The following is a 20,538-nucleotide window of genomic DNA, read 5'->3' as shown; positions in this document are numbered from 1 at the left end:
AGGCAGGCAAAGAGTGAGCACCTTGTTTGCTGGTGGGGAGGTTTGCTGGGTGGTAGCACCATGGCTGGGAAGGACAGGAGAAGGGACGGCCCTCCCTCTCCCTCCTGTAATGCTAGGAGGAGAGATAATCAGTGCCCATTGCTGGCACTGGAAGCTGGAGGAATTGGTAAGGGGAATGAGTCACAATACCTGACCTAGCAGGAGTAGCACACACATGTAAAGAAGGTGGCATGAGCTGCAGTCATGGAAAAGACTCTGGGGAAGGTGAATGTCTGTGTACACTGAGGTGCTATCCAGCGAGAGTGGAACGAGTTACTGTGACTGCCCTTCTGGTTTATTTTTGTCTAGGGGAAGAGAAGTATTGTCTTTTGTGTGCAGTGTGTTTATAACTCAGTTTCCCTTCTGACTGATGCCTTGCTCTGTGCTCTCTTCTCCTCCTCCATCTGGTTTCTATTGTATTTTTAAATGAGGACAGTTTGGCTGTCTGGCAGAACAAGCAGGGTCTGTGTGACACCAGCTGCCTCTTCCAACTCTTAAGCCTCCAGTACAGTTTTAATTATAGAAGTGTTAAGATTGGACACCCCCCGACCCACCCCTTTCTGTGCCTGCACGGACACACAGAGTCCCTGCTATAACCCCCATCCATGCCCAATCTTCCTTCAGGAGAGACCTAGCTCTGTGATTTACATGTGTAACACTGATAGAATCCCGTTGTAAAGCACATACTTGAATCTGTACCTCCCCACATTCAGGGTTGACCACAGCCTTTGTTCCGGTTCATCAAAAGCCATGTCTGAAATAACCAAACCACCTCAGAAACCCCCTGGAAACGGGAAGGAGCTGCTCACTGCTGCTCTGACCTCACCTTCCCCCAAGTACCTGAAAGACTCAGCTTTGTAGGAGATCAGAGCTGCTCAGGAATTTCAGAGCTGCAGGTCCTGCTCAAAGAAAACATTTATTGTGCTCCAGTTTCATACAAGCGCTGCATTTAGGGGCTCACTTTGCAGGAAGCCGACGCAGTCCCTTCACCTCCAGGGATCTGAGGTCAAAGCCTGTGATTTTCAGTTCCAAGTGAAGTGTGTCCTATGTGGGATTTGGTTTTGACATCAAAAAAGCGCCACACATTTTGGTGTATCTGGCTCTGTGGCTTCATATATGATGAGTGAAGAGCACTGGCAGAGGCAGGTGAGAAGCTCAGGGCTGGAAAAGTAGTGAAAAATGCAGGGCTGGAGTAAGAGATACCGGCAGAGCTCAGTGCATATCTGCAGTCTATAGGTTGTCTCTACTGTGGAGTCTTCACCCACTTTTAAAAATGGGATGAATCTTAAATATTTGCTACAGATTATTCCCCTCAGGCCCCCTTTTTTTGCTTACCAGTCCTCAACAGATGGATCTACCCTTCTCTGCTTCGTGTGGAAGAGGTTTGCTTACCTGCCTGAGGCCTCTTGACCTCATTTATCCCAAGGAAACTTCAAACTCAGCAAAAAACCCAGTGTGATTTAACAGGTCTTACTTTCAAGAGGTCAAGTCGGTCACAACAAACATCAGTCTATACAGTTTTAGTCAGTGTGCTTATTCTTAACATCGAGGTTTCTATCTAATAAAGGACACTGTGGGCGGGGACCCCATTTTTGCAGCAGCATCATATGAACTTTGTCAGTATAAAGACAAACTTTTTCATGTGGCTGTCCTTATCAAATAGGTTTCCTGTTCAATTATATCTTCTTTTCCAAGGTAGCATAGTGTGGTTCACCCATTCTCCCACCCAAACAGATCTGAAGTGAACTTGGATCTGCCTAGCTTTATTTTTTGCTGTTTACATTAGATTTATTCCCAGATACCCCTACCAAGAAAGAGATATTAACATGCCATGTATGTATAGCTCCTGCCACAAAGATGGTACAGCCTGACCACCCAGAATTGAAGAAGTAGCCTGAAGTCATTTGCCTTTCTATTTTCGTTATGTATTTTACTCATCATCATATGGGTCTGAGTTCCCTACTGCCGTTACAATCAGGTCTTTCTCAGAAATAGGAAGGTCCTTTTTCTTGATGTGAAACTTGGGCTTTTCTTGGTAGGATTTTAAGGAAATGTCATGCTTTTATTTTGCTGTGTATCCTTCCACATCATCTAGTCCTCTTAGGAAGTAGGAGCTCTAGGCACTGAAAGGGATACTTCCCATGTTCCTTTTGGAAGGCACTGAAGTGCCTTTTCAAATGTCCTTGAGGAGATGATCATAAGCTATGTGATTGCTGTGGACAAAGCTTTGACTGTGTAGACTTCACCTGTTCTCTTGGTGATTTCATGGTTTCCCATGAACATTGCTGTTGTAGGCTGGGTCCTGTTAGTCTTAGACCAACAAGTTGAGGGTCTTAAAAATCAGCCCAAGGCTTTGAGTGTGACACAGGATGACTGATGTACCTGCATTATGAGTCCCTGTTCAAGAAACCATAAACTCAAATTTTCCCTGTTGTTTTGGAGAGGCTGCTTTAACTGAGGATTATTAGTCTGCTTGGATCATTCAGGCTTCCAAGTAATCACTGTCATCTTATGTATCCCTGCCAAAATAGAAGCGACACACAAGAAGGACCTCCCTTGGTAAGAGCCAGGAGCAGAAGGTAGCACTTCCCTGACTGACTGGGCTCAGTAATAGTGTATCAATAGGCAGGCACCTGCTTGGGAGCCCTCCTCACCAGAGCCTGTGCCCTGGACTGCTTGGTAGGGGCAAGTACACTCTTGAGCTTGCTCTGGCTTCAGTGGCATCCAAGAGAAATACAATGATGTACCAGCTGGTTTTTGTTCAGGCTGTCCTTGGAGTGCTGTCTTTGCATGCCGCCTCATGAAGCACATGTTAATATGTCAGTGTGGTCCTGAACTTTGAGCAGAAGAACTCAGGGAAGGTCCAGCCAGAGGCATTATCTTTATGGTGTCACAAAGATGCAGCAATTGCTATGCCTGGCTTTCCAAATGTATGGCTCAGCCTGTGTTCTTCCATACAGCTTTCTGAATGCGCAGTGCAGCAGAGTCAGCTTTACAGCAGGGAACTTTAACTATTGCATTTACTGACTTTTGTGCTTACGGCTGTGTGAAGCATTGCATTAAATACACAGTAGTTTCTAGCACCTAATAAGGAAGGGCTCTCTTAGTGTTATTGTTATAGCTAGGGTTGTTATAGTACTGGGGACAGAGAGGCTTGGTCTGACCAAGACATGAGGGTTTCCTACACCTTTATAATAAGGAAAAAATATACATATGCTTTGGGTCCAGGCCTGGATGTAAATGTTGTGCCCAGGCTCCTCTCAGCTTCAAGACTGGTAAAGTCTTTGGCTGGTTATGCTGATGAAGTTCATTTGAAGTTAATGTCAGATTTTGTCTGTGTGCAGATCTCGTCAATATTTGAACTTTATACCCCCTCTGTGAGGGTTTATGAGCACTAAACTGTGGGTTTGTAGGCTTATATGGAAGTGTGAATGCTTCTCTGATTTTTATCCAAGCCAATCAGACCTTTTGGCACAATCCAGCGAGGCTGGAACTCTATTTTGGGGAGGGGGAAGGTTCTCAGGACTTCATGCTTTACCTCATGCTTTCAATTAGAATGAAATTACTTCTTCTGGAAGGAAAACCGAGAGAGAGAAACCCTACCTTTCTTCCCACAGGTTTCTGTGACTTCAGGGTTAGTCGTGCCGTGCCAATGAGCATGGCACGGCACAACCATAGCGTATCCTTACTTTGCAAGTTGGCTATGGGCAGTTTGTGGGGTTTATTTTTGGTTTGCCCTGTATTTCTCCCATTGCAGAGAACCTCTGCTGTTGTTCCATCAAACTGTCTCTGCTGTGGTGACTCGTGGAAGTTCTCAGTGTGTATTCATTGGGCATCTTGTTTTGCTTTCCTCTCCTAGTCCCCTACGTGCTGAAGAGCTGTGCGGAGTTCATTGAGACTCATGGCATTGTGGATGGGATCTACCGCCTCTCAGGAGTGACATCCAACATACAAAAGCTGAGGTAACGGCAACCTGTCTGCGTGCCAGAAGGATTCAGTCGCATTGCTTGGTACCTTTCCATGTGGTACCTAGTTGCCAGCTGGGTTTAAACCATGACATAGTCCCTCAGGCATACACTGAGGCCAACAGATCTCTGCACTGATGCAGAAGAAAAACTGCCTCTGAAACTGGTAACAGGGAAATACAACATTTCAAGGATTAGTCCATGACAGAGAAGTATCTCCCTCTGCATCTATTAATGGGAAAGGCATAGAGGGTCTCAGCACAAATGCTGAGTTGTTCTCTCTCACTTCAAGACAAAGCAATGTCTTTATATCATTCGGGGTGTACTCATGGGACTATGTTAGGGAAACCAGAGGCTAGTTGAAACCTCAGGACCTGATCCCAGGAGACAACCTGGGCCAGGCTGCAGAAACATCTCTGCTCTCCATATTGATTTTTCTTCTAGCTGCATAAGGGGACTTAGGGCGGAATAGTGGGATGCTACAGCTCGTATTGCCTACATTGTTATGTTTCCGTATTGTTTCAGACAAGAGTTTGTTTCTGATCAATGCCCGGATCTGACAAGGGAAGTTTACCTCCAGGACATCCACTGCGTGGGGTCACTCTGCAAGCTGTACTTCAGGGAACTGCCCAACCCTCTCCTCACTTATGAGCTCTACAAGAAATTCACGGTGAGACCCTTTTGCTGTTCTCATTCCTCTCCAGCAGTGTGGATGTGCTGCAGGTTCCTCCGTGATAGCTGTTTGGGATTCACTCCAGTGTCCTGGCTTCTGGTGCATCTGTATAAACACTTCTCCTCAGTGCTTTTCCCTTCTTGTCTTGTGCTGGCTCTCTTTCCCCATCCTTGTTTCTTTCCACCATTACATGTTTATTTCTCAGTTTCTCTGCTGTTTCCTCTACTTCATTTTGCTCATTTTTCCACTGCATTGCTTCCCTGCTGCTACTCTTTCTCCCCACTGCACATCTCCTCCCAGAATTACTCATTCTCTTTCTTTTCCTCATTACTGTCCATCACTGAGAGGCTTCTGGATCACCTGGGGCTTATTATCTTAATCACAGGGGTGAGCTTTCCTCCTCCCTGTCCTTCCAACAGTCCCTGATGCCTGCACAAACTAATTGCTCAGCCCATGTGTAAAGCACCAACTTTTCTGCATCTGTAGCATTTTCCACACAGTTTCTCAGAGTACAAATGATGACATGGGTTATGCCAGCTACAGCATATCAGGACCATCATGATCATGTCATAAGTACAAATGGCAGAGGAAAGTGGCAGCTGGCCAAGCAGACATCTCTAACCTTGTTTAAAGAGATTATAATTCAAAGAGTAGTTACTCAATTCTGCAAAACAACAAGATTATGCATGGATACAGTTGGAGCCTAGGAGCAGACTGCGGGGGAGCTGAAAAATAAGAGCATAAAGCCTGAGTTTTTCAGAGAGTTGGCTAATTTTGATGACAGATAGTATTTTCTGCAAAGGTGGCGCAGCAAGTTATGCTCGTTGTTACAGTCGCCTGCTTCTTATTGCTCTAAATCCACCCTCAGTAGTTTATGGTACCAGCAAATCTAATTCCAGTCATTCAGGCTGAAATCTTTCGTGCCAGAAGAGTGTATTTTCAGCTATGAGAATCCACCAACTTTTTAAAACAACTGGTCTGGGGGGGATGGGAAAGATTGTTTCCTCAGTGTTAGAAACATCCGTCCTTTGTTAGGGATTTCTGTCATCCTACTTTTTCCCATTTGCTGAGAGAGGACAGACATCACCAATGATGTTGCAGAGGAGTTTTGCAAACTCATGTCCGAATGAAAAGGGAAGTGGCAACCAACCTTAGCTTCAGGTATTGCTGTCTGCACCGCCTCTATCCAGAATCAAGTGCTTACAAGTGGCACTGCTACGGCACAGGAGGCACTGGGAGAGATCCATGGGATCCTCACAAAAAGAAGGCATTCTCCAAAAGCTCCCTGTTGCCTGCTATGGGAAGAGGCAGGCAAATCTGTGCAAGGGGGCTCGCTGAAGGGCAAAGCCAGATGGGATGAGCCAAGCGGCAACCTACTATAAGAAGTCAGGTAGCTGTTAGGGACTCAGCTGAGCTGGGGAACATGGGCTGGGAATTGGCTCACTGTGCTTCCTGACAGATATGCAATAGTGTTAGACATCTTGCTGATTCAATGCCAAAATTTAAGTAAGATTGGTCTGTGTTTCAAGGTGATGTATAGACGAAACTCCAGTCAAAATTCTGAGCAGATATGAACAATTCACCTATATCCTTAGGATATAGAGATCCAAAGGATATCATATAGGATCTCTAACCTAGAGACATTCAGGATGAATAGGATCTTGAAAACACAGGGTATTATTCAACCATTCACAGTTACTGATGAGTCTCATTCTTGTTGAAGCTATTTGGCTGCTGTCTTTCTGGCTATCGCTACTGATTTATGAAAGAGAAATGCTCGAAAGGAAACATGAAGATTTAGATGGAAACTTTTTTAGGAAAGAATGTTTGCTGAAAAGTGCAGTTTGGGGATGATGACTTGCAGATTTTCGGTAGATACATTTGGTAAATAGCTTTGTTCAAAAACAAAAGGGAAGACATTTCTGTAGCTGTCCAAATGTTTCTTTTGCAAATGCTTTCTAAAGGAAATGTTTCAACATTAAATCAACACATCTAGCTCTTAAAGAAAATGTCTTTCAGAAAAGGGTTAAACGGCCCCAAATTTAAATGAGTATTTCTTACACTCATGTTTGAGTGTGATGCTTTGGTCAATCTGGAACAATTGGGTTTTAACATCTTGTGCCAGCTCCCCAAAATGTTATCACTTTGGATTGACCTAAAAGGGTGGTTTTTTTTCAATCTCTGGCTTTTCAGTTTGTCCACTCGGCCACGAAATCCATTATTCACTAAGTCTGCTCAGTAGGGATTTATAATGGGTAACCCAGCTGACAGGAAGCACAGTCAGATACCAGCAGGAAAGAAAGAAAAAAGACCAATTCCCCAAGGAGCAGCAAACCTGCTAGGAGCGTGTATATGCGTGGGGTGTCTGAACAGGGAACGGTGGCAGCTGTGCTTTGGCAGAAGAGCACTGGTAGGAGTAAAGGATGTATGCTAATCCCAGCCTGACTCAGTCGGAGCTGTCTCCGAGATGGGATAGGCTCCACTTTGAGTCACCGGAGTGATTCAGACATTTGTGGCTAAGGAAAGTCAAGTTCTTAATGACTCGGGAGGGGTTGGCCTTGTGGTCATCACTGTGCCAAGCTCATGGATGTAACATCCCGGACACGACCTCACTGGCTATTAACTTTTGCAAAATGATGGCCTCTCATGCTCTCCAGCTTGCCATTCTAGTGATGGGCGCTTGTTTCACAGGAGAGACAAGTTGATTCTGCATAGCTTGTTCTAGCCTGGGCATAAAGGGACCAAGTACTCCCTGAGCAAATCAGCTGTAGGAGGCCAAGCCTACCTTCTCTTTCTGGACTAAACCAGTGCTTATGAATTGTGCACTCCCAGCATCACCAGTGGAGTAAAAAAAATCTCAAATTACACAAATTCATAGTCTGATTAACAGACATGTAATAAATGGAGTTGTTGGTTCTTCCCGGAATTCTATGTTCTGCTGTAATCCTGAGTTTTGGAAGGGGCTCAGCTTTCAAACGCACAACAACATGTATGGGTTCGAAATGTGTCTCAGAGGTTTGAATGGGTCGTGACCTCAAAGAAGCTGGTATTCACTTGCTGTCTAAGCATTAGGTCTTTGGGACCTGGAAGATAAGTATGAGAATGAAAATTAGCACTGGGGGAGAAAATATCATTTACAATCCAGTTGAAATTTAATGTTTTAGATGCACCAGTTAAAGTTCATGTTTCTGTTCATCCCCATGTTTGGGCAACGCCATTCATCTGGAAACTTTGTATGGAGATCACAAGAGTTCTTATGCTTAGGATTTCTGGGCTGATTTTAATAGTTTTTGGTTTTGTTTTTGGTTTTGTTTTGCTTTGAAAAAGCAGCTGTAGTTACAGGTAAAAATACTAGAAGGAGTTAACCTACCTTTAATTTGGGCAAAACAAGTGCATCCACATGTCATGTACACCAAACCAGTGAGCTCACTTATTTTCTTTTGCCAGCATACCAGTGAGGAGTTCAAACCAGAGGTCGTAGTTCTCAATTCCCAGTGTTAGGAAACAAAACATGATTCATATCCATCTCTGGGCTTGCAACTGGCAATGTTTGGTTTGCTGGTGGTTGTACATAAGAAGTGGTCTGCTGAGAAAAAGACAGTGACCAGAACAGAGATGGCAGCCTCATCACTGTGGATGTTGTAGTGACTGCTACAAGAAGATGCTTCTCTCATTGTGGCTGGTAATTTCAGGTTCATAATGTTTAAGCAGCGGGTGGTTTGGGACGGGTTATTTCCTTCCTTTCCTGTCCTAGCAGTGCTGACGTCTGTCTGTAGGCAAAGCTTCTGTTTGCAGCGTGGGTCCCAGCATCTTTCTTTGAACTAGCTCCAAACTCCAGTTGCAGTAGGGTAGGCAGGAGCTTCCAGACAGTCATGCATTGTTTGAACTCACTGGTGGTTTGTCCTTCCCCAGCACAAATATTGCAAGGGAATAGCTGAGCAGATGAATACCAATGCAGTAAACTTCTAGGAATGCAGACCAAAGCTTATCGCAGCTCTCTAAGCTCTTGGTCCTTAGACACTTACTCAGTGATGTATAACCTTGATTCTGTCTAACCTAGTCTAACCCTGAGTGTAAGAATTTGTTAATCCTCCTGGACAGTGATTTTTCTAAGGCTTCACCCATTGTAAAAGATGTAAACTCACACAAACAATCCCTATAGCTATCTTCATATGACAGCCAAAATATTGCTTCTTTTGAAGGATATGAAACGTGTATATTCAAGCTGTTTTCATAACACTGGGCTTGAAAGGTCTTCTTTATTTTTAACACAGTTTCAGGGAGGAAGGGGTCACAATTTTTCATTTTTTTCCATTATTTTCACTTCTCTCTTTCCTTCTATTCCACCCATCCCTGCCCAAGTTGAAAAGGGAGAAAAGAACAAGAAAAAAGAAAGAAAGAAAGAAAAGAAATATAACTCCCAATTGAAGCTCAGTCCTTAAATGCCCCTCTCCCCAGAACGCTGACCACCATGCCCCAATGTCTGGGAAGGATGTACTGAGGCATGAAATAACAGCACAGCAAATCTCTCACAAACTAACTTCTACCAATAGTTCTGTAAGATAACAAGAGAGCGTTACCTCTGAGACAGGCTGTCTCGTGTGACCCTCCTTATCTCTCTTCCTTTTCCCTTGAGTGCATTGCCAGGGCGGACTGTTTCCTTTATCTCCACAGGAAGCAGTATCCCGCTTCCCTGAGGACGAGCAGTTGGCACGGATTCAGAATGTCATCCAGGAGCTCCCACCATCACATTACAGGTGAGAATGTGCCCTCCGAGGTGCTAAGGAACAGTGTGGTGACCCCCACCATCAGGGAACATTGCCTGAAACGGCACTGGAGTTCATTTCCAGGAGTCAATTCCCAAAAGCTGACTCACCATTTCCAAACCTGACCATTTATCTCGCATTTACATATCACTGAACAAACCATTGTTAGAGACCAAACAAACTCTCCCTGCTTCAGTCTATCAATCAATCACCTTCCTTCCCTGTGTATGACCCCTGTGGAGGTGCTTGAGCAAGAGCTAAGCCGTCAACCTCTGCAGCATCCCATTGTGTCTCCCATCCATCTTCCATCTTCTTCACATCCATCATGCTAAGGATTGTTTGGTTCATGCTCCATCCTTGGCCACTCCAGAGCAGAGTTGTGCCGGTGTTCACTGCCATCCCTCGTAAATACTAGTGCTGTAAATCCTCTGTCCCATCCAATGGCCTGTCATGCCATTGCAGACACTTGACACACTTTTCTTCCTTCATGTGAAACCACTGCAGAACGCTGGAATACCTGATCAAGCACCTGACTCACTTGGCCTCCTTCAGCAACATGACCAACATGCATACCAGAAACCTGGCCTTGGTGTGGGCTCCCAATCTCCTCAGGTACAGTATAAAGCCCAGAGCACCATGCTGAGCTCCAGTGGGAGCATCAGCACCTGAGTCTGGAGACCCATCCCCTGAGGGAAGTACAAAGACAGAGAAAAGCAGAACAACTAAAGGGAACAGTAGAACAAACAGCTTTTAAAGGAGAAAAAAATTCTTCCAGGTTGAATAATCTGAGGTTTTACTGAAGCATCCAAGGAAGCTTGTGGGTTTGTGTGCTTATAATAAAAAAGCTGTTATTTGCAAGTTAAGCACATCATTGATTTAAAAACGAGGAGTTAGCTCATCACTGTGGAACGGAGATGACATTTCTGACAGCGCCAGTGCTTCTGCAGTGGGGTGGTGAGAGACAGCAAGGCTTGGAAGGGAGAGCAACAGGGCCATAATAACACAGGCCTGTGCCCAAATCTGCTTGAGAAGACGTGTGATAAGGTTGGTGGGCTCGAGATGGCATATAGTGTCAGATCTCAAGACTGTCAGCTGGTTTGTGGTGTTTGCTATGCCTGGCAGTCTGCTGGGAAGAGGCCCAGATAAGATGCAGGCAGAGGTTGGGCTGATAGGCTGTAGAGGTAAGCAGAATGAGAAAAAATAGTATATTGGAGAAAAAAAGAGAAAGAAATATTTCGTATCTTGTTGAAATTCCTTTCCCTGTTCATCCCATACCCATGTATTGAGGGAGAGTCCAGGACTGTAGCTGGGCAGAAGGACAATGGCAGAGCTGGTCGGGGAATCCTGGGCTGGGAGAGGGCAGGAGGGACAATGGCTGGAGAGGTGCAGGCCTGAAATGCATTCCCTAAAGAGTTATCTCATTCTAAATCACAAATCACACAAAACCAGGTTCTGAAAATTAATCAAATGTTGACTCTATTGAATATCACAAAGTGGACCTTTACTGCTGAGGTATTTTCATTCTAGCATCCGTCCTTGTCAAAAAAAACCCCTGAAGCCTGTTTCCTTTTGCGATCTTTTATAAGTACAAGACCCAGGGAGGAAAAGAAAGAAGCAACAAATACAACTTCAGTCTCTTTACAGGGTTCTCCTCTTGGCAATGCCCCAAGCTATTATCTAACACACCAGTCATTAACTTTACAAAGGATCCATTGCCCAGAGATAATTTCTTCAGCAACACTTTGGCATGTCAAGATAAGGAATGTTTCTTTGCTGAGAGCAAGAGCGAGAATGTAGGAGTGCAGGAGGGGAGAGAATAGACTACTGGGGCACATGGCAAAGCATTGACAAAATTGGCATGGGGAAGACCTGAGCAAGGTTCTAAGGGATTTCACTGAGAGATGATTGAAGCATTGAGTAGCGATCTGGAAAGAGTGTTTGAAGGCTCCTGTGTTGTCTTTCAAGCTCAACTTTGAAATAGCTAGAAGAAGAGCAAAGAGGGAAAAGAATGGAGTTTGAGAGTCACAGCTTTATCTGCCACTGAAGAACGTAAAAGCTGAGTAGGGGAAATAACACAGGCGGGAAGAAAAATAACAGAGATGGCAGAGAAAAGAGGGAAAATCGTTTTTACAAGAGTTAAAAGGCAGAATGAGGATGAGGGCTTGCGAGGGAAGGAGAGCAAGAGGTGCAGCAAGACTGGGGCAAACATCCTTGTTCCAAACCTTGCAGGAAGAAAGCTGGTCTTTCCTTCCCAGGGGCTGTGTGTGGCAATGCTGGGTACTAGTCTACCTCTTTCCTCATTCAGGTCAAAGGAGATTGAGGCAGTTGGCTGCAATGGGGATGCAGCTTTCCTGGAGGTGCGAGTGCAGCAGTTGGTGATCGAGTTCATCTTGAATCATGTGGATCAGATCTTCAACAACAACAGGAAAGCCAGCTCTGCAGAGAACATTGGTAACAACCTCCCTGAACCACTCCATGTGTCTCTTGCCATGTACTCCAGCTTTAACTGTATCCCCTTCAACTAATATCTCAGGCACATCAACCCTTACTATCTTCACAGACTCCCCCTAAGACACCTTGAGCCCAATCCCCCATTACTCTTGTCCTCTTCATCCCTATCTCCAGCATTTTCTTTTTGAATACTAGCCTCCTCCAGCGTGCTCCCATTTTGCTCTACGGCTCGTTTTTTGCATGATCTCACTCAACCATTTCCACAAAAGGAAGGATTGCTTCTCAATCCCTGGTCTAAGCTTTCTCTCTAAGTCCATTAACCACAGTCTCAGTTTTTCTTTCAGGCTTCCCCAGTTATAATTGCTCATACCAAGAATACCTGACCTGAAGCCACCATTACCTACCCAAGTCAGAGGCCACACTCCCAGGATAAAACTGAAGCTTTTGTTCTTAAAAGTTATGTTTTGTACCTGGGGAAATTTTATGAAAGAGATTTATTTTTTTTCCTGGGACATCAACAGTGTTCAGAGATGTTGATTTTGTTGCTTAGTGACAGGTTTGTTAGAATGCTTTTAAGTCTGGGAAATGAGAGGGCTTGGATCCACCGTGACCTCATACCATTTCAGAAATATGCACCTTTCTGTCTTGCAGTTTTATGCACTGGGAAGACTTGCAATACCTTCAGAAGCGAGGGATTAGCCACCTTTCTGCTTTACAGCCCTGTGTCAGCTCATTCCATCCACCTTGCCCTTAACATGTGGCATTCTCTGCTACTGTTTCTCTGTTGCCTGCATTTCTAGTGTGGTCCCCTGCTGGATCTTTCTCTGCTGGTGCCATTCCTATGCCCTTATTTATGCCCTGGCAGAAGGCGTGGCGTGAAGAACTGCTCTTTTACTGCCTTAAGCACCGTAGCGAAACACTGGCTAGTAAATTCCAAGTCTTCCAGTTGTACTGCGGGTCACTGGCCCAAAACATGCCCAAGTTTGCTAAGTGCAGAACACTGCTGGCCTTTAACAGCAGTATGGAGCCAAGAAAGGAACATGCTGATGGTCCCAGTTGATTTCTTAGTGGGAAAGTGCCCCTTCACTCAGACCCTCTGCACAGGCAGTAGTTTGCACTGTTTTTTAGCAGTAGGGCTAAGTACTAGATAGATTCAAGCCCACTGTGCTTCCTTCATACACCTTGAGGTAGTCTGTTTAGGGCAGGGCTGTTATTGGGGTGGCATATGGGAAGTTGGCTTTGCCAGTGCTCGTGTAAACAGAGAGGACTATTGGCCACGCTGCTTTCCATAGCCCTGAAATGCATTAGGAGGATAAAAGTAATGCTGTTTTTTAGAACAGTCCCCTGTCCTGGAACAAGACAAGGAGAAAGATGTGGAAATGAGAGAAAAAATTAGTCACCGGGTTTGGATCGGGGACTGAAGTGCTCCAGAATCCAGAGAGGAAGGAGAAGGGGGAATGTGTGTGAATCCTGGTGGTTTTCAGCAATGCCTCTTTCACACTGAAGCATTGACAGCAGAGGCAGCAACTCTATGCAACTCAGCCTTTGGCTGGCAAGCATGGCCCCTGCTGGGAATGCACTCGGATGGATAAGGTTGCTGGGGAGCTGGAAGGCTTATCTGACAAAAAGCCTCTCTCCCTGCACGTGCCACTCCTTTCCCCCCTCTGCAGGAGATATTCCAGTCAAATAACAATGCGAAGCTCTCGCTCCCTTCTCTCCTCACCCCAGGCTGGAACGTATTTCCTTGCTTTCCAGAGAGCGCATCGGTGGTGAAAAGCCTGACCCTCCCCTCGGCCTCCCTGCCCATGAAACTGGTGAGCCTGGAAGAAGCGCAGGCACGGAGCCTGTCTGCATCCCACCCTGCTCGGAAGGAGAGGAGGGAGAACAGCTTGCCTGAAATTGTGCCTGTAACCGGGTCCCTCTTCCACACAGTCGTTGACCTCCCCGACAGCAAGTAAGTGCCAAGAGGAGTGTAAAGTGCAAAGAGAAAAGTGCAGGTTCCCCAGGGTGATCGGGAATGAGCCTTTTGTTAGTGTGATACCCCCCCACCGGCACGCATGAACCTACAGCCACCTACAGCCATCGAGACAAAACACTGTGCCCTTCTCAAAAGAGGCACAGAAGCACTGCAGTTGCTGAGTTCGTAGCTCCATTAGTCCTCATCCCTCCAATGGGCCAGAACCTCCTGCAGGAGGAATTAATTGTCTTTGCATCCTTGTGTAAGCTCAGGATCTGGCTAAACATGGGCTAAACGTGGAGCAGGTCCAGCCACATCTCTCCTATGAGTTCCACCTGCTGGCAGCTGGTCCACGGTGCGCCTGGTGGCATTGACCTGCTCAGCTTCATCGTTCTCCACGTTCCTCTGCACTCATAGCTGAGCAGTAAGGCAGATTTTCACCCCTAGCATAGAGAGATACTTACATAGTGGCAGCTATGCCAGGAGAAGGGTCTAATTTCAGCTGAGGTTGCTGCAGTTGTTGGGACTGCTGCCCAGCATAAGTATTTATCTATTTGATCTATCTATCTGTTAATGTATGGCTAGTCTACTGCCTGGTTCTGAGAGATTATAGCCTCTGCAGCAGGAGGCTTATAAATCTACAGACCCATAAAGCACTGGAGCAAAGATATTTATTTGCACTTGATATATTAAAGCAAAAAGGAGCCATCTAACAGTACTAGCTAGAGAATAACCAGCTTAAGACAAAGGGTGTATTGCCCCTCTAGAGTTCATTTTCCTTCCTCACTTGAAGCGAACAGTCCTATCCCCAAGATATTAATCCTTTCTGTAGGGCTGATTTGTGCTGAGTACTGATCTGAAAAAAAGTGGAACTACAGGGGTAGAAAGCCCATTATGGAGAACAAGACAGGTAGGTAAGAGGGCTCTTGTTCTGGAAAAGAGGAGATTGAAGAAGGAGTCAGAATGGGTATGTGAAGGAACTGAAACAGAGTGTCATGAAGTAAAGCATATAGAAGAAAACAGGTTTCAGAAGTAGCAGTTTCTGTTTAAAGCTGGGATTTCCAAAGAGACACAGGGAACTGGTGTCCCACTTCCTCTGACATTTGTGAGAAATTGGTTTAATTCCTTTAAGCCTCTTCCTTTTAGTACATTACACTTGCATATGATCATATAACACCTATGATTAAATGAATGTTGGTCTAAGAAGCATTAGTAGCTAGTTTGCAGTAAGGGATCCTTCTATTTTCACAAGTTTGTAAGAACTATGAGACACATTGACTTTAAAGGATAGCTTTGTGCACTGAGCGATAGCACCAGTTCCATCGCTTCTCTGGAATTTATCTTGCATTCTGTCATTAAAACCTGTTAAAAAGGTAGTTTTTCTTTACTGTGTTGCAAGGTAGTTTGAGCTTCAGAAGCCTCTCTTCTGGAGACAAGCATGGTTGATCGCTCAGTTAATCACAGTTGATGTAGATGATGCCAGAGTCAACTCCCTGAAGAGCTGGCTTAGGTGTCTTTCCATCCATGACATGGTTTAAGCATCAATACAGATAAATCACTTCCAGAAAAGCAAGACTTGGTTGTGTAGCTATGCCCTGCAAGCATTAGAATTAAAGGAGATGTGAGAAGAAAAGAAGGACAACATCGACGCGAGATAGCTCAGAGGCTTTTGTGGGATATTAAAAAGATAAGAGTCTCTAGGGTTTGGTAACCTCCTGAGCCCTTTTTCCTTCCAGGAGAAAATTATCTACCAAGTCCAAGAAATGGAAGTCAATATTTAACTTGGGCCGTTCTGGCTCAGAATCAAAGTCTAAACTGAGTCGAAACGGGAGTGTCTTCGTAAGGGCACAGAAGCTTTCTGGTAAGAACACACTTTTCAGTTAAGTATTTCTCTCTGCAGCGTTCTCCTGCAGCAGTGATAGCATGGGACGACCTGTATCCACATGACGCTAATACCATTAGACTTGAGACAGTCTAATGGGTTGCCTGGGTTCATGCACATCTCATTTCCACATGATGGTGAGAAGTACTCTTTCAGGAGGAGATGCCAGACAGCCATAGTAAATATTCCATTTTGGCATGTGATAAACAGGCTCCTGTAACTCAGCTATCAAGCTTGGGGACTAGGAAAATCTATGTAGGTTTGGATTAGTCTACTTTTCCAGCCCAACCAGCCCCTGGCTCCTTACACGGCTATGGGTCAGTGGCTGTCCTTCCACTAAAGGGCATTAAAGAATCAACTGTGTTCAGTCTCTTTGTGAAAAACCAGGCACCAGGAGTTCCTATGGCTCCTGGCTCTCCGGACTTTGAAGAAAACTATTACTTTTGGAACTGGTGTTTGGAAAAGCGCTACCAAACATTGCAAGACTTAAAGTAAAACAGTTAATGTTGGCAACATTACCTATCACCACATATAAGAGAGGCTGTATTTGGATCAGAAGTGAGTGTGAAGCCAAATGCTGGATCCAGCTCTTTTTGGACCCCTGCCTTCCCCCATGTTTTACATGTACAGATGGCCTCGCAAAGGGTGCTCGTGGCAGACCTAAAAATAGCTCTCCATCCTATTTTGATCATGGGATCACCTTCTCACTTTGATAAGGAACACTCTGTCCCAAAATAGTGCTAACCCAAGGATGCCCAGGAATGACTGGAGCCCAGCGATGGTGGGTGCTGAGCCTTATTCCAAGCACAGTACTGAGTGACAGGAGGTTGTACATTTTCACCAGCAGGCCATAGAAGTGCTCAACTGTGCACAGAGATTTAGGCACTGAAGTCGTGCCTTGGAGAAGCAGTGCTTTAGTGCTGCCATGTTGTATTTTTTGTGTGCTGCCAGCTTACAGCCTAATGTGAGGAAACAGATGAACTTGGTGTTGAAACTCAGCACATGCTTTAACACGGTTTGTGTCCGTGCGCACAAGTCTGCAAGTCACATAAAGCATGAGCTCCACAGCTTGAATTCTGTTCCTCCGGGAAAGCGGAGCCAATGCTCAAGACATCATGCCATATGAACATAAAAGGTAGCCAGGACTCCATATAAATGCAAAGAGTAGCTGGAGCTTCTCCTATGCTCATGTGAGAGTCAGTTCCAGAAGCCTTAATTATATAAACAAGTGAAGCCCAATAAGCCTGCTCACTTTCTGCCTTACCCACTATGTGCAACATCATGAACAGCAGACTTTGCTCCCAGACATTTTCCAGAGCTCCTCAGACCCTTTTTAGTCTCCCAGAGACTAACTTGTCTTCCTTGCCAGCTACTTTCCCCCCCCAGTCTCCCCTTTTCAGAGTGGTAACAGCTACACACTTCCAAAACCCCCCCAAACAGACCTGTAGAGTGCCTGGCGACAAATGGCAGCTTTTTTGCTGGGCAAGCAAATCCAACGAGGATGACCAGGAAAATAGGTTGCTTACTGCCCTCATACACTTCACAGGGTGCTTGCTCATGCCAGCAAAAGAGCCTGGGAATGCAACGTAAAAATAACCTACCATTTGCTATCAGGAATGAGAGGTGAGAAGGCATTTATGTCAGTTTAGTAAGAAAGCCCCCATGACCAATAGCCTGACTCGATCGGGAAGGGCAGTGGCACATAACAGATTTGGGGATGCTGAACTGCTTCACAGCGGAGCTGGTGTTGACTGGCTGGGTTAAGTATAGCTCTCCACATGTCCGGCAGGTGCAAAGCTGTTGTTAGCACTAAGAGATCCCCATCTGTGAGCACAAGTGTTGTGGGTAATAAGCCGCGTGGTGTGGATACAGAGGGGGAATGCTTGGGAATGGAAAATAACTTTGATGTCTGCCCTGCATGCCCATCTATATGTGGCCTTTGGTCTTTATGGGCAAAGTTGCAGGGTCTGAAACCTGCTTCTAAAACTCATTTTCCACAGAAAAAGCAACTATTCGGCCCGCGAAGAGCATGGACTCGCTGTGTTCCCTGCCAGTGGAAGGTGAGACGTCAAGAGCCTGTACTGTAAGGGTGAAGGATTGCACCTCTGCATTCTCAGCTTTCCCCCATGCCTGCACAGCTGAAGTGGTCTCTTTGCCTATCTCACCATGTTGTGTATCTTTGTATGCTCATGCCATGGCTGCTGACACGTGCCCTCACCTTTGTGTACATACATTTTTAGCCCTTTTCTATGTCTTTTACGTTGGTGCATGCACCTGAGAGTTACCACTGTGCTTGGCTGCATCTCTATTAGCAATGAGATTGCTTCGATTTCATTCTTGGTTACTCTGGGCACAGAATTCCCATTCCCAAAAGTGCTTGTAATAAGCCAACAAAGCCTAGAGCTGTGACCTTTGTGGGCAATGCGAGCTAGCCCAAGACTTGACTGCATCTGATTGGCAGGGCCTTCTAATAGAAGTCTTAGGTGATTTCCACTGGAGGGCATCCTATCCAGCCCTGCCTGCCCAGTTTGAAGGAGATCCGAGGGCTGGAGCCTGGAAGGTCTTCAATACCTTCTGTCCCCATCTCTTTGGGTTGATCTTGGTGTTCACCAGGGCAGGACTCATCCCTGGAGGGATTGAGGAGGGCTCCTTACAGGGGAAGGTTATTTGCTAGTTCTTTGCTTCCCACTGACTTCCTCCTCTCTTCCCATCCCTAGGGGAGGATGAGAAGAGCAGGTTCAAACGGGCAGTGACGACTGGAGGGTTTTTTGTTCCGGTGATGAAGATACGGACAGGAGGCACAGGCAGCTCGTATGACCTCAGCAAGGAGAATGAGTGGGAGCGGGAAGGATCAGCCATGGGGGCCAGAGGAAGCACAGAGCTGAGTGGGGAGAAAGGTCCTCCTCGGACACCACAGGCAAAGTCACCTCCTGAGCAACTGAAGGTCTTCCGGGCATCAGAGGATGCTGAGAGCGAGCAGACTTCCCCAAAAGGCGGTCGCATGTTCTACACTTGTGAAACAGCCACCAAGTCAGGCTTCCCAAGCAGCCTCTTCCCCTTGGAGGCCTCCCCTCGCCACCAGAGGAAAGCCCTGAACATTTCAGAGCCTTTTGCTGTCTCCGTCCCGCTGCGGGTATCTGCAGTCATCAGCACCAACAGCACCCCGTGCCGTGTGCCCACCAAGGAGAAGCTTTCCCTCTCCAGCCTAGAGGAGCTGTCTTCCCTGGTGGCCGAGAGCACGAGCCCCTCTGCCTTGGAAGCAGGGACCCACACAAGGACAGAGCAGGCACTGGAGAGGAAGGAGAAGCACCCGGGAACCACTCTGCCAGTGGCAGCATCCAGAGGTGTGTTAAGGAAGGGAATGTGGAGCCTCTGTTGGGCTTCTGGAGGTGCCCTGATGGTGTGGAGGTTGCTCCAGCCTGCTCTTGTCATAAGAGACCAAGCTGTAGCAGTGTGGGTGTTGATGGTAGCAGGTCAGGTTGGTGCTTGTTGCAGTAATGAGACTGGGGAGATGGGTGGCCTCCTGGCAATGTCTTGTTGCACCCAGAAGGAGCTCTTTAGCTTTGTTAGTTGGCATTTGGTTGAAACAGCACCGCTTAGTCTCAGTCACAAGTCTTAATGACATGGGTTAGTGGTGGACTTGGCAGTCCCAGGGTAACGGTTGGACTTGATGGTCTTAAAAGTGTTTTCCAACTAAGCTGATTCTGTGATTCTAAGTAGTTACATCATTAATTTGTGTTTCTGATCCAGGCTCTCCCCCTGAGGAGCTGGTGGCAGCCAGGAAACCCGAGTGCTCAGAAACTCCACAGCCAGCAGCAGAAAATGAGGAGATGTTGTGTGGGCAAAGCAGCTGCACCAGCAGCACCAGTATGTTCCAGCAGTCCTCAGAGCAGAGTCCCCCCTCGGAGCAAACACCAGCCTCAGAGGTTCACAAGGGGCCGCTGCCTGCAGACAAGACAGAGCAAGGACAGCTCAAGACAAAGGATGTCTCCTCAGAAGGCAGCTGTGGTCAGCAGGAGATCAAGACAACTAAGTCGGAAGAAGGGTCACACTTTAGACATGTGGTAAGGAAGAAGGCATGAGGAAAAAATATGGGGAACAATGTCATGGTGGTGACTGGGAGGTTGCTTAGGTTTTCACTGTGTGTCCCTAGTCTCGAAAACTCAAGTCTATGACCTAGACTAAGCAGGGTCAAGAATTGACCATGTAGCGATTTCCCTTCTGTCCACATCACCATGAGGCAATTTACCTTCACACAGCTACCTTCTGTCCCCTTCTTGTCTTCTTTTTCTGTAACTGTATGATTGCAGTCAGTGCAATCTGTCTGCTCTGAAACTCTCCAGATGTGAGACTGTCTGGATGTCTGAGCATTTTGACCCATCGTCTCTGAATTCCCCTTCTATTTTTGCTGTCCCATTTGTCTTGGACAGCCTGAACAGTCCTTTTCTCTTCCATTCTATACACACTATTCATTATTATTATTATTATTATTACTACTATTATTATTATATTACCTCCTCTGTATCTCTAGCAGAGCTTTTTCACCAGGTTCCTTACAGCGATACTCGTCTCTGGACAGCTATTTAAAGATCTGTTGGCATAGCTCTGTGAATAGATTATTCATTCCAGTTTGTGTGCGATTTGGGAATGCAGATCCTCTGGCAAGGCCAAGAGAGCCTGAATGGGAAGAGCTGAGACATTCCAGCTACTCATTCACCTCACTCTTTCAGTACATCTGTCCAGGCCTCATTTTGGCTGCACCTCACATCTTCCCCTCTATAAATCCACTTGTTTATAGATGTGTT

At 46.0% G+C, this 20,538-nt stretch overlaps 1 protein-coding gene across 1 annotated transcript in view; it reads left to right on the top strand.

The window, feature by feature from the left end:
• Positions 1 to 20,538, top strand: part of ARHGAP31 (Rho GTPase activating protein 31) — a 61,138-nt gene that overhangs the window by 32,814 nt on the left and 7,786 nt on the right. Inside the window, exons 2-11 of the mRNA XM_030471494.1 lie at positions 3,899 to 4,001; positions 4,530 to 4,674; positions 9,352 to 9,434; positions 9,948 to 10,055; positions 11,749 to 11,894; positions 13,650 to 13,848; positions 15,588 to 15,712; positions 17,734 to 17,793; positions 18,451 to 19,077; positions 19,484 to 19,797. Coding sequence (XP_030327354.1) covers positions 3,899 to 4,001; positions 4,530 to 4,674; positions 9,352 to 9,434; positions 9,948 to 10,055; positions 11,749 to 11,894; positions 13,650 to 13,848; positions 15,588 to 15,712; positions 17,734 to 17,793; positions 18,451 to 19,077; positions 19,484 to 19,797 — 1,910 coding nt within the window. The remainder of the gene's footprint in view (positions 1 to 3,898; positions 4,002 to 4,529; positions 4,675 to 9,351; positions 9,435 to 9,947; positions 10,056 to 11,748; positions 11,895 to 13,649; positions 13,849 to 15,587; positions 15,713 to 17,733; positions 17,794 to 18,450; positions 19,078 to 19,483; positions 19,798 to 20,538) is intronic.

The sequence above is a fragment of the Strigops habroptila genome, chromosome 2, assembly GCF_004027225.2.
Source record: "Strigops habroptila isolate Jane chromosome 2, bStrHab1.2.pri, whole genome shotgun sequence".
NCBI classification, from domain to species: Eukaryota; Metazoa; Chordata; class Aves; order Psittaciformes; family Psittacidae; genus Strigops; species Strigops habroptila.
The sequence above is the reverse complement of the archived record's forward strand: the minus strand, read 5'-3'. Positions and strand labels throughout refer to the sequence as shown.